This window comes from Strix aluco, chromosome 14 (assembly GCF_031877795.1).
Source record: "Strix aluco isolate bStrAlu1 chromosome 14, bStrAlu1.hap1, whole genome shotgun sequence".
NCBI classification, from domain to species: domain Eukaryota; kingdom Metazoa; phylum Chordata; class Aves; order Strigiformes; family Strigidae; genus Strix; species Strix aluco.
The window spans coordinates 21,869,307-21,883,087 of NC_133944.1; the positions used below are offsets into that span (position 1 = coordinate 21,869,307).

Consider the following 13,781-nt stretch of genomic DNA (forward strand, 5'->3'; position numbering starts at 1 on the left):
CGCCACACGGCACGAGCGCGCGCCGGGCCTGGCGGAAAGCCCCGGCGAAGAGGCGCGGGAGGGCAGTGCGCAGGCGCGGGGCCCATGGCGGAGCGGGCCGGCGGCGAGCCCGCCTAGGCAGGACCCGCATCCGCCGCCATCCGCCGCCATCTGCACGGTAAGGGCGGCCCCGCCGCGCCGCGCCCGCCCAGCGGCGGCCTCTCGGCGGGGGAGGCGCGGTGTGGGCCGCCATCTTGGCGGGGGGAGCGGCCGCGGGCCCCTCGGGGCCTGGCCTGTGGGGGGCGGCCGGGCCGCGCGTTGATCCGTGGTGTGTTCCTGCGGCCCTGCTCCCCGCGGGGCCGTGCTGGGCGGCGGGGCCTTGGCAAGGCTCGGGGCGGCGGAGGGCCAGTTCCCCTGCGCTGCGTCCTGCAGCACCACTGAACTGGGGATGAGTCTCTTTAACCAAGTAACAAGCGCCAGGACAAGAGGGAATGGCCTCAAGCTGCGCCAGGGCAGGGTCAGACTGGCTCTTAGGAAGGATTTCTTTGCAGAAGGGGCTGTTGGGCGTTGGAATGGGCTGCCCAGGGCAGGGGGGGAGTCCCCATCCCTGGAGGGGTTGAAGAGTCGGGTTGACCCAGCGCTGAGGGACCTGGGTTGGGAACTGTCAATGGTAGATTGATGGTTGGACTGGATGATCTTCAAGGTCTCTTCCAACCTCGACGATTCTGTGATTCTGTGAACGAGTGCGGCGGCCTGGGCGCAGCTGGGCTTCCCTCTCGCGTTAGCCCCGGGGAAAGGAGTCCACTCGGGCGCTCGGTCCGGGCAGTTGTGGGTGGCTTGGCTGGTGTTAAATGAAACGGCGCGAGCAGTGATGTGTAACGGCCTTGGGTACCGCTAGAGGGGTTTCCTGGCTTCGGTGTCTGAACCGCCCGAACCGTAAGAGAAGCTGTTAGTTGGAAGCCCTGGTCAGTCGTGCGGCGGTAAGGGCTCAGCTCTGCAGCCTGGTTATCTTTGGGAGAGCCTTTTGCCTCAGTAAACACCCAATAACGAGCTGCGTGGCAGTCAGTCTTCTAATGTAAAGTGATACGCACAGACAAACGAGAGGGCAGAGGTTCTTTTTCCGTGCTGTATGGAAGGCTCTGGTTTTGCAGAGTGTATATTTTTGTTGTACTTGTTGCAGACTCGGTGGAACTACGCTAAGGTGAAGCAAACCCGTTGCCAACATGTTTCTCTACAACCTGACGTTGCAGCGTGCCACCGGCATTAGCTATGCTATCCATGGCAATTTCTCAGGTAATTTTCTTCTCCCTTCATGCATCTCGGCTTGAGCTTTTTTGGGTAGTAGAGGAAAAAACGTTTTTTACTTGGTTGTTGAAGCTAGTGTGCTTCAGTATAGCTTTTTGTTTTTGCTGGAATATTGTCATTTGCTCTTGAGCATGTTACTTGAGCTATTGAAAGGTCAAGAGAAGTTCAGCTTGATTATCTACAGGTTTAATTTAGGATTTTGTCAGTTCTCCTGGTCTGTTAAAAGATGCTCAAACAATCGTGGTACCTAACGTGATGAATAAGTTGCTTTGAGTTCTTCCATAATAACCATAATTCTTTGGCATTTAATAGTCATGAAGCTTTATCTCCTTTTTTTATAGTGCTTTTTGAAGTTGTGTGTTCTGCTGTGGTGTTGATAACTCTTCATGTTTTGGGTTCTTTAGGAACCAAACAACAAGAAATTGTTGTTTCCCGGGGCAAGATCCTGGAGTTGCTCCGCCCTGATCCCAACACAGGGAAGGTTCACACCCTGCTGACGGTGGAGGTGTTTGGGGTGATTCGCTCCCTCATGGCCTTTAGGCTGACAGGTGGGACCAAAGACTATATCGTCGTGGGCAGCGATTCGGGACGCATTGTTATTCTGGAGTACCAGCCCTCAAAGAACGTGTTTGAGAAGATTCATCAGGAAACCTTTGGCAAGAGTGGATGTCGCAGAATCGTTCCAGGCCAGTACTTGGCTGTAGACCCAAAGGGCCGCGCCGTCATGATCAGTAAGTCAGTCTTGTTTTCTCATTTTTTTTTTTTTCTCATGTCTTACGGATATTATTTTGGCACGAGTTTCTGCCAGGTATAATTGGGAGTGTTTCTCGGGCAGTTTGTTAGTCTGTGAGACGTGTCAGGGAGAATGCAGGCACTCAAAATAGTTCCTTGACGCTGATGGAATTGAACAAACTAATTCTAATGCTGGGCCAAAACAATCTGGAAAGAGGCCAGCTTGCTTAGCGGTGCGCGGAGCCCTGAAGTGTGATGTCTGGGAGAGAAGTTGGGATTGCAGGCGTCGGTGCTACAGCGTAGTCAGTCAGCTCCCATAGCTGAAGTGATGTTATGAATTTATGTCTCTTCGAGATACATCATGGAGACAGCTAGATGCGTTGCTGATCAGGCTTTGCAGGTAGAAAGACACTTGGGTGGTGGGGGTTTTTTTTATTTTTAATCAGGTTTACCATGAGGTGGCTTAGTTACTTGTACATGAGCTTTCCCAGTTTGCTGAAGTCAGCTTTGTCTGGTGCTGCTTTCCTGCAAGCCGAGAGCAGGGACTTGCAATGATGGGTAGTTTGATAGTGCCTCTTTACATCAGGAATAACAATAAACATTATTGTTTCCTTTCTAACAAGTTGTCTTCATGGGTGAGAAGGTGGCACAGTCACAGTTGTGCCATTCACGTTGATAGTTTAGGGTGATACATGTTTGTTATGTTGTGGGTGCTGTGCATCAGGCAAGAATGCTTTTTTTTTTTTAGTTAAAATATTTCTGAGGAAAGGTCTTCTTGCTGAATGGCTTTAAATGGTGGAGCATCTGGCTGCTTTTTTCACTTTGTCTCTGCAGTCTGTCATCTCTTGTGTGGTAGAATGAGTGAGTAGATCTGCATGTAGCTGTTGTAGATTGAACGTTGGGCTAGATGGACGTAGCCCGAAGGGTCAGTCTTCAGCTTTAAAGAGCTGGAGTTGTCATTTGTGCTTGTGGCCTGAAACATTAAAAATGAGACATTCAAAGTTAATTGGTGGCACAGAGATAAAAACCAATGGTGAACTTTAGCAGCAGAAGTAACACCGATGTTCTCTTGCAGAGTTTTATATTGATGTTGGAATACAGGCATGATCAAACTTGATCACGGGGTAATGTGCTTCAGGTGCTGTTGTCCTTTCCTTGCAGGTGCTATTGAAAAGCAGAAGCTGGTGTATATCTTGAACAGAGATGCTGCTGCTCGGCTCACCATTTCCTCCCCACTGGAAGCCCACAAGGCCAATACCTTGGTCTACCACGTGGTGGGAGTCGACGTGGGATTTGAAAACCCAATGTTTGCTTGTCTGGAAATGGATTATGAGGTGAGATGAACCTCTTCTATCTCCCTTTGCTGTCTTCTGAGCTTTGTTGTTCCTCCTCTTAATCTGTGGACGCCAGGAACGTTGGCTGCTTTTGCTGTCTGAGGCAGTTTTCATTTGCTGCAAGCTTACTTGCTTTTTGTCTTGCCTTCAGTCAGAATAGGCGAGTCTCTTCTGTCTTGGTGATTTTTCTTAAATTCTTGCTGTTTAACTGCAAATGTGCCTATTTCCTCCTCTGAACCTTTTTTTTTGCATCTTCCAGCAAGTCCTTTGGACTTTATTCTAATGTTATTCAAAAGTATTTCCCCATGTGTCAGCTTTGCTCTTCCTTTAATACCTTTCTTGAAAGACACCTTCATGTGTTCTGTTTTAGGAAGCAGACAATGATCCAACAGGAGAAGCAGCAGCCAACACACAACAGACGCTGACTTTTTATGAACTGGACTTGGGTTTGAACCATGTTGTTAGGAAATACAGTGAGCCCTTGGAAGAGCATGGCAACTTCCTTATAACAGGTACTGGCCACTAATTTTCCTGTGGATCTACTTGGTTCCCATTCCCCAGGGAAACAGAATCAATACACTTTACATCTTAGGAGTTGTTTCAGTGGTACTCAGAGACATTAGTATAAATTAATTGACCTTGGAGTCAGGTAATGAGTGGTGCTTCACACATGGAAATACGCAAGAATTCATAGATACAGCTGCGCTTTGAAAGTGCTTCTCTGAGATCTCTCCTTTTAGATGTGTTCTGAATATTCTCTGGATTCCGAAGCTAAGAGATATTCGCTGAAATTAGCTGGTAGCAGATGTGAAAGCATGTATTTTTAGGTAACGCATACGTGCTGTCAAACTCTTGCATGGGTTTCCATCAACTGATGTTCATTTGAAAGGCAGTAGATGAATCCGTGGACTAAACGCTGACTTACAGGGATTGGATGCAAAGCTAACCTAACACCTTCGACCTGGGAAACTGCTGAACCACTGCAGATTCCTCTCCCAAGCACACGGGGAGCTAAGCTAGGAGAGCATCCTTGTATGCTAGCCCTGTTGTATCTTCTGCAGGCAGCTGTCAAACACCAAATACTGGGCTGGATCTGACCACTACTGCTATCTTTTGTTACGCTGGGATCTCAATAGAAGCATTGTAAAAAACACTCTAAAAATGAAAGAAAGATGTGTTGGAAAACCATCTGGTGGATATTTTTGACAGCAAGCAAACATGCTGGTAACCCAAGGGGTGTGTCTAACTGACAAGTTGCTAATGCAGTATTTTGGGCACGTCATGGCTTTCTAGACAAGGATAAGCCAGGAAGGATAAAACATAAGCAATTTGTCTGAAACTGCATCCTTCCTTTTTCTCCTTCCTGGGCCCCTGGTTCCATCTGCCCTGTTCTCATGCTGACACAGACGGCTGTCTTTTGTCTTCCCCTTCAGTAAGAGCAGATTTGTATATGTAGGGTGACAGATAACACTGGAAATTATGTTGCTTTGAAGAAAACCATGAGGTGTTCTGCAGGCAGTAAGTCAGATCTGTGATAAGGGCCTTTTTTCATAATTTTTCATTTCTTTTTTGTGTTTTCAGTTCCTGGTGGTTCTGATGGACCTAGCGGAGTGCTGATCTGTTCTGAAAACTATATTACTTATAAAAACTTTGGTGACCAGCCTGATATCAGATGCCCAATTCCCAGGAGACGGGTGAGAATTTTGGGATTCCTACCCTTTTTTTAAGATTATCTTTGTCAGTGCTAAATGAATGCTTGGTATTTGCCTTTCAAGGTTAAAGGCATCAGGGAGGTTTTAAAGTAAGAAAAAAAAGGAGTTAAACATGTGTTGGCCTATTGTCTGCCTTACTGGCTGCATGTTAACCTGTGAGGGGAGACAGAGGTGGGCATAGCCTGAAGTGATGAGCTTTGTTCATGTCTCTTCTCTGAGATTTATGCTGGAGATACTTAAAAGACTCTGATCAGGCACCATGGTGGCAGTGCTGTCGGTGTGAGATAGGATTGATTACTTGAGATGGTGAGTCGTGGTTGCCATTGCGTACACAGGTGAATTCGACAGCTGCTCCTTTGCGTCTAAGGCTGCTTCCTCCTCCTTTGGTATGGGAAATCATTGTGTGCTGTGACAGTGCTTTGAACACGTGCTGGGGTTCAGGTGCTCAAAACCAGCTGTGTGTGGATTGCAGCCCTTTCCTCTGTGTTTGCCTTTGATAAGCGAGAGAGTTGTCTCCGGAGGAGGGCAAAAGAGATAGGAGGGGTGATGCTTAGGCACAGTGTCTTAGAAATGTATTTCCTTCTGGGGCGGAGATGTACCCAGGGTAACTACGGGTGTAATGGAGGGGATATGCTTTGTGTTAAAAGCCTCCTCACATGCTGTCAGCTCTTAAGGTGCCTGGGAAATGGAAATACTTCAGTGAGTGGAATCACATCTGTGCTTGCCGGATAATTCCGCCAGTGACTTTCTCTTCCTTTCTTAACAGAATGACTTGGATGACCCAGAGAGAGGTATGATTTTTGTCTGCTCTGCTACACATAAGACCAAGTCCATGTTCTTCTTCCTGGCCCAGACAGAGCAGGGAGACATCTTCAAAATTACTCTGGAGACTGATGAAGACATGGTAAGCATCACATGAAGAACAATAAAACATCCATTGAGAAGAGTCCTTAGTCAACATATTTGGATTCTCTAAAGTGATGAATATTTAATATTGTGGTTTTAGCTGTGTAATGGCATGCATTCTGTGTGATTTGTCATACAGTTATACCCACAGCTGTAAGTGCTGTTTACTCATAGAGAGACACAGCGCAAGGTTTGCAAAATTCTGTGAGAATTGTGCTGCAGGGTCACTCGGGCATATTCTAGGTGTTGTGCAGGCAGTCCTTTCTTCTAAAGATGTATTGTAAAGTGTGATCCATGAACCTGCTAGAGGGCATTCTAGAAACTAATTCTGGGGAACTTAATTTCTCTTGATCACAGTAGGTGCTCTCTATTTCATCTCTTGATTGCAGCATGTAAATATTCAATTAATCTTCTTGCAAATTGAGGTAGCTAGCTTGGTACAGCTGGTCCGTGAGTTGAAATAACAGGCTTGAAGTGGCTTGCTGATGCTTGTCCTAGTATTATGCAATGAAGAGGTCTCTGCTCCAGTGAGTCAGTTGGGTTTTTTGAGTAAATGTTGAATGCTGGTTCCTCCTTCATCTAAACATGTCAAATTTGGTACAAGGGATGATTGTGCAGCATCTTTTAAGTGGCTTAAGATTGTTCTTGGATGTTTCACCAAGAGCTGCTGTGACCATATCAAATGTAGAAATTTGCTCAGGACAGTTATTTTTCACATGTTGGGGAATGGCTGGGGTTCAGTGAAGCAAATTTCTTCCTTCTTTTGGACAGCTTGCTGTTTCACAGCTGTTTTTTTCCAAACTGACTCAGTGTTACCAAAGCCTGAAAGTCTTAGAATAAAACAGGCAGCCTGACTTCTGTGTTCCAACTAGTCTTCTGGATTTTGGATTTATAACCTGCTGCCCCGAACTACTGATGTGGTTAAGTTTGGCCCACTCTCTTGCTTCCTTTCTTGGAGAGGACAGCTAGGCAGTTGGTTTTTTATTAAATCACACGTGTGCAGCTCTAGCACTTCGCTAGCACAGTCACATCTTTCTCTGCTTTCAGGTAACAGAGATTCGACTGAAGTACTTTGACACTGTTCCTGTTGCTGCTGCCATGTGCGTGCTGAAGACAGGGTTTCTCTTTGTGGCATCTGAATTTGGAAACCAGTGAGTAAACAATTCTGTGTCAGCGTTTTTCCCCTGAAACAAACTGTTTCTGTTCGGGAGTGCAAACTGACCCTTGAACTTACTGAACATACTCAGACAAAACCTCTGTTTTAATGGGTAAATTAATGCTTTATTCACATGGCTTGAGAAGAACAATTGGTTTAGACTTTGACTGAATGGTGGAATTTTCATGTTGTTTGAATGCAGATTAGATAGTATAGTGCAGAGAACAAAAGATTACATGCTTCTGCAGTAGATTTTGGAAGAATTGAGCACTTGCAGTTCGTCTAGGGTACATCATATATCCGGATGAATTATGTTTTAATTCGTTTGATAGTTTTCATTGCACTTGTGTGTGTTACAGCCCACTCAGAAGTAGATAGGGTTTGTTATCAGTAACTGTGGTCCTTTCCTTAATAGATGTATACTTGAGGGGTTTCTCAATTCATGTTTGGGGTTCTAGAATATTCTGAAGACTCAGAGAAGCCTTTGCACACCTTTGAACATGGCTTAACAGTGTTAAAGTGGGGAATTCAGAGGAATGGAAATTTATACTCTTGTCTGACTGCATCTGCAGTCAGCCACCTGAGGGAGCTCCAGCCAGTTTACTGGAGTGAATCTGAATTGGGTTGTATAAACCAAGCTCTTGAGGAAGCCATATTCATTTAAGCTTTATTAAAACCAGAAAGAAAATCAGTCTGTCTTCCTGGTTTTATTTTTTTTTCTTATGAAGTTTAATTTGATTGTTGTGATATTTAGACTCGTAAAATGGAATAGGGAATGTGGTTAAAAATAGTGAGGTGAGAGTATTCTGATAAAATAGATAACTGTGGAGTTGCAGTCTTAGCCGTTGGCCTTGCTGTTGGCCTCGGCTGTCAGTTGGTGCTTTGGCACTAACACAAGAATATCTGAAAGGCTCAAGGGTAAACAGAGAAAACACTGAAACTCTGGGACACCTTGCCAGTGACAGCTACAAATGAGAAGTCTGGGGGAAGGAGGTTGTGGTGGGGGATTTTTTTGTTTGGGTTTTTTTGCAGGTCTCTGGTTTCCTTTAAACATGTTGTCACCAAGACAACAATCCCTAAGGCTAAATTTGAATAGCTGTATAATGTCGGGAAGGATTTATCTCCTCCCTGCTGCCTACTGAATATTTGGCTAAGCCTTTGTTAGAGAAGGCTACACGAGCTTTGCACTGAACACGCTGTTCCTCTTGCTTTCTGTCTCAAGCTACCTGTACCAGATAGCTCACCTAGGTGACGATGATGAAGAGCCAGAGTTCTCTTCTGCCATGCCTCTTGAGGAAGGAGATACGTTCTTTTTTCAGCCACGACCTCTCAAGAACCTGGTGCTGGTGGATGAGTTGGACAGTTTGTCTCCTATTCTGTGTTGTCAGGTGCGTTGCCATCAGCAAGCTCCTGTTCACCACATAAGTCTTTCTGATTTACAGAGGAATTGATCATAGATGCATGACTTTGATTTTTATTTTTTTCTTGGACTATTTGTGTCTAAGTAGAGTGACCAAAGCTACGTTATCCTAGGTTTCCAGAAATACTGTTGTATACTAAATGCTGATAGAAAAGCAGTCTGCTAAATTCTCAGACAGCTGCCTAAGACTGGTACCTGGCCTGGCAGCCTTTGATTCCTGTGGTGATAAATATATATCTGGACACAGGGTGTCAGTCAGCAGTCCCGTGCTGCTCCTCTGCTGATCATCAGACCGGTTCTCTGCTCTGCAGAGAGTTTGGTTAAAATGACATTATTTCAGGGCAGCAGATGGTACACCCTATGGCATCTTCACTATTTCCAGTATTTGAACAAAAAAAAAATTCTTAAAGCAGTAGTGTGGTATATATAGCTTAGTTTTATTATCGCTTCCTGCAGATATAGCTTGACGCTATTTCTCCACACAGATAGCAGATTTGGCCAATGAAGACACACCCCAGTTGTATGTGGCTTGTGGTCGGGGGCCCCGGTCGTCTCTGAGGGTTCTAAGACATGGACTTGAGGTAGGACTTCCAGCACTTCGGAAGAACAGCTTGAGAGGCAAGTGGGAGAAAATCCTTGAAATAAGGGTGCTGAAATGAAGGGATTCTCCTTTTGCTGTAGTCTGGAGAGCAACTTTCTCTAGGCTTGCTTCTCAGAAATAGAAGGGTTTTACTGTTTACTCTTACAGTCTCAGAGAATTTTGTTCCATTGACTCAAACCACCAGCGTTTTGTTTCTTCTAATACTTGAGCATATTGAGCTGGAACATTCCCGGTGTCTCTGCCAGCTGCTGCTGATCTCTTTGCTGGGGACGGGTGACCTTGTTTTAAAGCTGATCATCCAGAGCTCTAATGTTGCTGTATCATTGCTGAATGTATTCTGCCCCATAGCACATCTGGCACGGGGGGGAGAGCATCAGAATTGGGAATTAGCAGCTTTCCTGCCTGGTTGTGGGAAAGCTTAAAAACCGCTGGTGGTTTGGTGACGTACTGTAGTAAATCTAAACATATGTTTGCAAAAGAATCTTGTTCCTGTTTACTCTTAGGTGTCTGAAATGGCCGTCTCAGAGCTGCCTGGTAACCCCAATGCTGTATGGACTGTGAGGAGACATGTTGAAGGTATGCAGTTTTTTCCTAAAGCACAGGGAAGTAATAATGTTTTTTGGTGTATTTTGTTTGTTTTTCTCGTTTTTCTGTCTAAGGAGGTAGGAAAGGTGCTGCCTGATGGTTGTGTGCCATCCCCAAAATTTGGGTTTTGAATCAGCAACCACTGGTTTGTACTGACAAGCCACCCTCTGGTCCCCTAGAATTGCCATGTTTCCCTTTGACAAAGAAGCACCTGCCTGCAGCTGCATCCATCACCCAGTGTGCTGCATCAGCTGTACGTTTGCAGCCTGAAGCTGCTGAACTTCTCATCCTTTGCCACTTCCCATAAGTTCTTGCTCTGACATCAGCAGGCAATGATTATGCTTTTTGTTGGAGCACACTCGCTATTCTTTATATGTGTGTTGACAGCCACAGTAATCAGCTCTTTGTGAGAGACTGGGATACAAATTATGGAACAAAGAAGATAAATCGGCAACAGTGTCTGTATTTTATTACTTCCCTCTATGCATATCTGCAAAGAAAACAGTCTGTTTGGGCTAGGACACGCTCCCTATTCAGCAGTGTATAGAATGCTGCTGATTCCAGGAAGGTCAGGATAGAAATTTGCAGAATATAATGGATTGTGGGTTTGTTTTTGAGGTGGTTTTTTTTTCCTGATCTGAAATAATGGGTTTGCTTTACTAAAGTACAAGAGGAAATGTAATCCCTTGCCCTGCCTGTCTCTTGAGGGTGAGAATAGCAACACCTAAAAAGCCTGAAGTGAATCTGTTCTGGGTACTGACAGTCTCGGTGATCATTTTCAAGGCATTGCTTTGTATAAATCTCGCAAAGACTTGCCGTAGGTTTATGCACTGGATATTAGAAATGCCAGATTGTTGTAGTGCAGGCCTTAGCCTGCTGTGGTGACATGGTATCTTGTTTTTAAGCAGCCAGAGTAGTGTGTCTTCCAGGGAGCCAGTAACCCTGTAGGAATTTCAGACATTGCTGTGGGATTTACCTTGCCATCCGAGACCTGCCATCAATCCTGTGCTCGTGTTCTGAGACTCACGTACTGCCTAAGCAGCATGGAAGTTGCTTTGAGCCAAAGTGTCTTCATGTTCCCCAGAAATGAAAGGGTCAGAATGAAAGTATTTCCACAGTTCATGTCAAAAATATGTGCTTTCCTTAAAAGAAGCATTCCATTTTGTTAGAGACAAACCTTTGCTCCTGCCTTCTGGAAAAGGAGTGGGTAACATTTGTTCCCTCTGAGAGGTAGAGGCTTCTGACATCACCTACAGTTTTAAAACCTTTTCTCTTGGGGTTCCAGAGGATGACTTTGACTTTTCAGGAGGGGGAGAACCATTGTTAACCTGCATGAAACAGACCAATCTTGCTGCTGCTTTTTTTTCCTCCTTCCAAATTCTCCAGGTTCCAGCATGAAGATCTTCTCCATGATTTCAGAAAGGCTGGAATCTGCAGCTGTTGTGAACCATGCTACTTTTTGTATACAGTTTAAAATTATGTGAAACCGATCCCCGAGTTACAACTCTCTGAATTCAGAAATGGTTTTAGTGAGTTTTAATCAGACTGCAGAACCTTTTCAAACATGTATCTAATCCTGAAACTGCCCAGGTTCTGGTTTTTGAGTGTTCAGTTTGCAGTGCCGGGCTGCCTGGCTCTGCGTTGATGCCACAGCGTGTGCGTGCTGCAAGGCCACTGTAAGACACGGACAGGTTTGCAGCCTTCACAGCAAATACTAACCTTGGCTGGTACGTGGTGATACACACTACCAATACCAAGCCTTTTTTTTTCTTCCACAGGTGGCTGGTGGTGGAGGTGCTGATCACCACAGGTGTGTACCTACTGCTAGGGGCTGCTGTACTGCCCCACAGGTTAACCGCAGAGAATCCCAAAATCACGGGGCTACTTTTATGCTAAGCTTTTCAGTAAAGGAGTTCTAGAAGCTGTTGTGTAGTTGGAAATTGTTGCCTTTGTCATTCAGTAGCTGAGGAGTAGAAAGCAACTTCCATCTTAGAATCTTCGGGGAACAAAATAATCAACTGTGTCTCTGCAGAATGCTCAGCTCTTGCTAAAATCAGAGGTGCACATTTTGGGGGTGTTTTCAGCTCCTGTCTAGGCTGAGGGTTGGCTCCCAGTTGCTTTGTGCAGACCTCCAAGAGAAAATGATTGAATGTGCTTGAAGCACAGGTCGGTATTGCTGGCGTGGGGATGCCCTGTGGTTATGGGATGCGTCTGCCCATCAGACAGAAGTGGATGGGACTGGGACCAAACCCTCTCTTGCAGTTGAGTGTCGAGGTCTGTGGAGCTAGAGGGCTGTGTGCTTTGTGGGGCTGGACGTGAGCTCAGAGCTAACAGTCTGCGTTCCCTACCTGGCACTCTTGCGTGGAAAGCAATGTGCAGTGAGTCACAGCTGTGGAGTCTCCGTGCAGTAGTAAACAGAAGCCCAGGAAAATGTGCTGTCATCCCATCAGTATCTTTTAAGTGAGAATAATCCTGAACTTTGTCACCACTCATCTGTTCACTGAACTCCTCTGAGCTAGTGGTTACTCCATTTGTATCAGTGCAAATTCAGATGCTCCAGAGCATGAAAAAACTGTATCAGGAGTGGACTGGCACATAGGAATGGAATTCTCATGGACTAACTCGGACTGAATCCATGACAAATAACAAAAAGGACAGTAGTATAGAGTTCATGGACTGAAATGTGATGTTTTCATAACTGGTTGTGACGTGTGCGTGAAGTTGCAGAAAACTTGGAATGAATGCATAGGAGAATGAGTCCAGCTGTGGTTCTTCAGAGTTGTTAAAATGTCTGTGCTACTTGCTGAAAGGAGCTAACTAGAGTAATTAGAACGGTAATAAGCATCTCTGAAGTCTTGTGTCTGCATACAAAATAATGTCTATCTGTTCAAAACTCTAGGCAGCCTGATGTTATGCTTGGGATTGTACAGAGCTAAGTCGATAATCTTTTCATATTAAAATCTATAGATCTTTTTCTAACTGAGAATACTTCTCAGTGTGCCCCAGGGATTTAGTCCTCTTAATTTCAACTAGGCTGCTATATTTTCTAAACCAAAATTGTATTGTTTGAATCTAGATGAATGCGTCTTATTCACTGACTTAATTCTGGTAAATCAAACCCTTTATTTCAAAAGCTCCAGCAGAGAGGCATTAAGCAACACTACTGGACTTCAAGCAAAAATGCACTTGTCACTATTATTGACACAGACTTAAAGGCACACTCTAATATAACTGTAAACCAGTGAAAAGAAAGAGCTAAAAAAGTATTAAGAGGTAGGAATGAGTTTTCGTTTAGAGTAGGACTAAGGGAATCTGTTTTGCTTTCAAATGGGAGTTCTTTGTCCTGCTCCAAATCACACGCTTAAGCCTCCAGCTGGGACATGGTGGTTTATCATGAGAATGACAGCCCCCAGGGAGGAAGGCAGCAGCTCTCAAGGCGTTTGGAAAGCAACGATGGTCTTTGAAATGGAATTTTTAGAACATCCTGTCTACAGGATATTTATGAATTAAATGCTTAGCCTGTGAACTGCTAGAATCTCTGTTTAAAGTGATCGAGGAATTCTTGTAGACTCTGGTGTTGAAAAATTGATGCAGGTTTGTAGGAGAAGCTGCTGTTTAGTGTAGAAAATAACCAGTGTGTAATGGCGTATGTCTTACGGAACTCTTACCATCTGCTGTTAACGTTTGAGAGTTTCTCCTGTTACGCCAAGTGTTTAAATCGTTGCCGTTACTATCAGTTTCTGCGTGCAGGTTCAGTTCTTGTTTTCTCATTTCCCCAAGTGGACCCGCTCCTGTTTGTGGGGTTCGGGAGCATGTTGGAGGTTGTGGGCTGTGACCACTTAATAGAGTAGTAACGGAGTTTATGCCACAGACCGCTGTTGGAATTGCTTTCATTATACAGAGCTCTTCAGTTTGGTCAGGGCTGTGGTCTGTATACCAGATGTTGGAGAGAAGAATGATGGCTTTTTTTCACTTGCATATTTTCAGCTGTATGTAAGAACTTTCTGTTATAAACGTGACACAGCAGGTTTGGCAACGCCTCCCTCTAAAC

General features: G+C 45.0%; 1 protein-coding gene and 1 non-coding gene across 3 annotated transcripts in view; both read left to right on the top strand.

The window, feature by feature from the left end:
• Positions 1-27: 27 nt before the first annotated feature.
• Positions 28-13,781, top strand: part of SF3B3 (splicing factor 3b subunit 3) — a 30,306-nt gene continuing 16,552 nt past the window's right edge. For both annotated transcript variants that reach the window (XM_074840199.1, XM_074840200.1), the window contains exons 1-11: positions 28-157; positions 1,160-1,272; positions 1,689-2,015; positions 3,178-3,350; positions 3,721-3,862; positions 4,932-5,044; positions 5,829-5,966; positions 7,016-7,119; positions 8,347-8,512; positions 9,030-9,125; positions 9,649-9,721. In XM_074840199.1, the coding sequence (XP_074696300.1) occupies positions 1,203-1,272; positions 1,689-2,015; positions 3,178-3,350; positions 3,721-3,862; positions 4,932-5,044; positions 5,829-5,966; positions 7,016-7,119; positions 8,347-8,512; positions 9,030-9,125; positions 9,649-9,721 (1,402 nt within the window). In that variant the 5' untranslated portion in view covers positions 28-157; positions 1,160-1,202. The remainder of the gene's footprint in view (positions 158-1,159; positions 1,273-1,688; positions 2,016-3,177; positions 3,351-3,720; positions 3,863-4,931; positions 5,045-5,828; positions 5,967-7,015; positions 7,120-8,346; positions 8,513-9,029; positions 9,126-9,648; positions 9,722-13,781) is intronic.
• Positions 5,241-5,320, top strand: LOC141930013 (small nucleolar RNA SNORD111). The gene has a single exon (XR_012625171.1). It is a non-coding gene; the product is annotated as a small nucleolar RNA SNORD111 (small nucleolar RNA).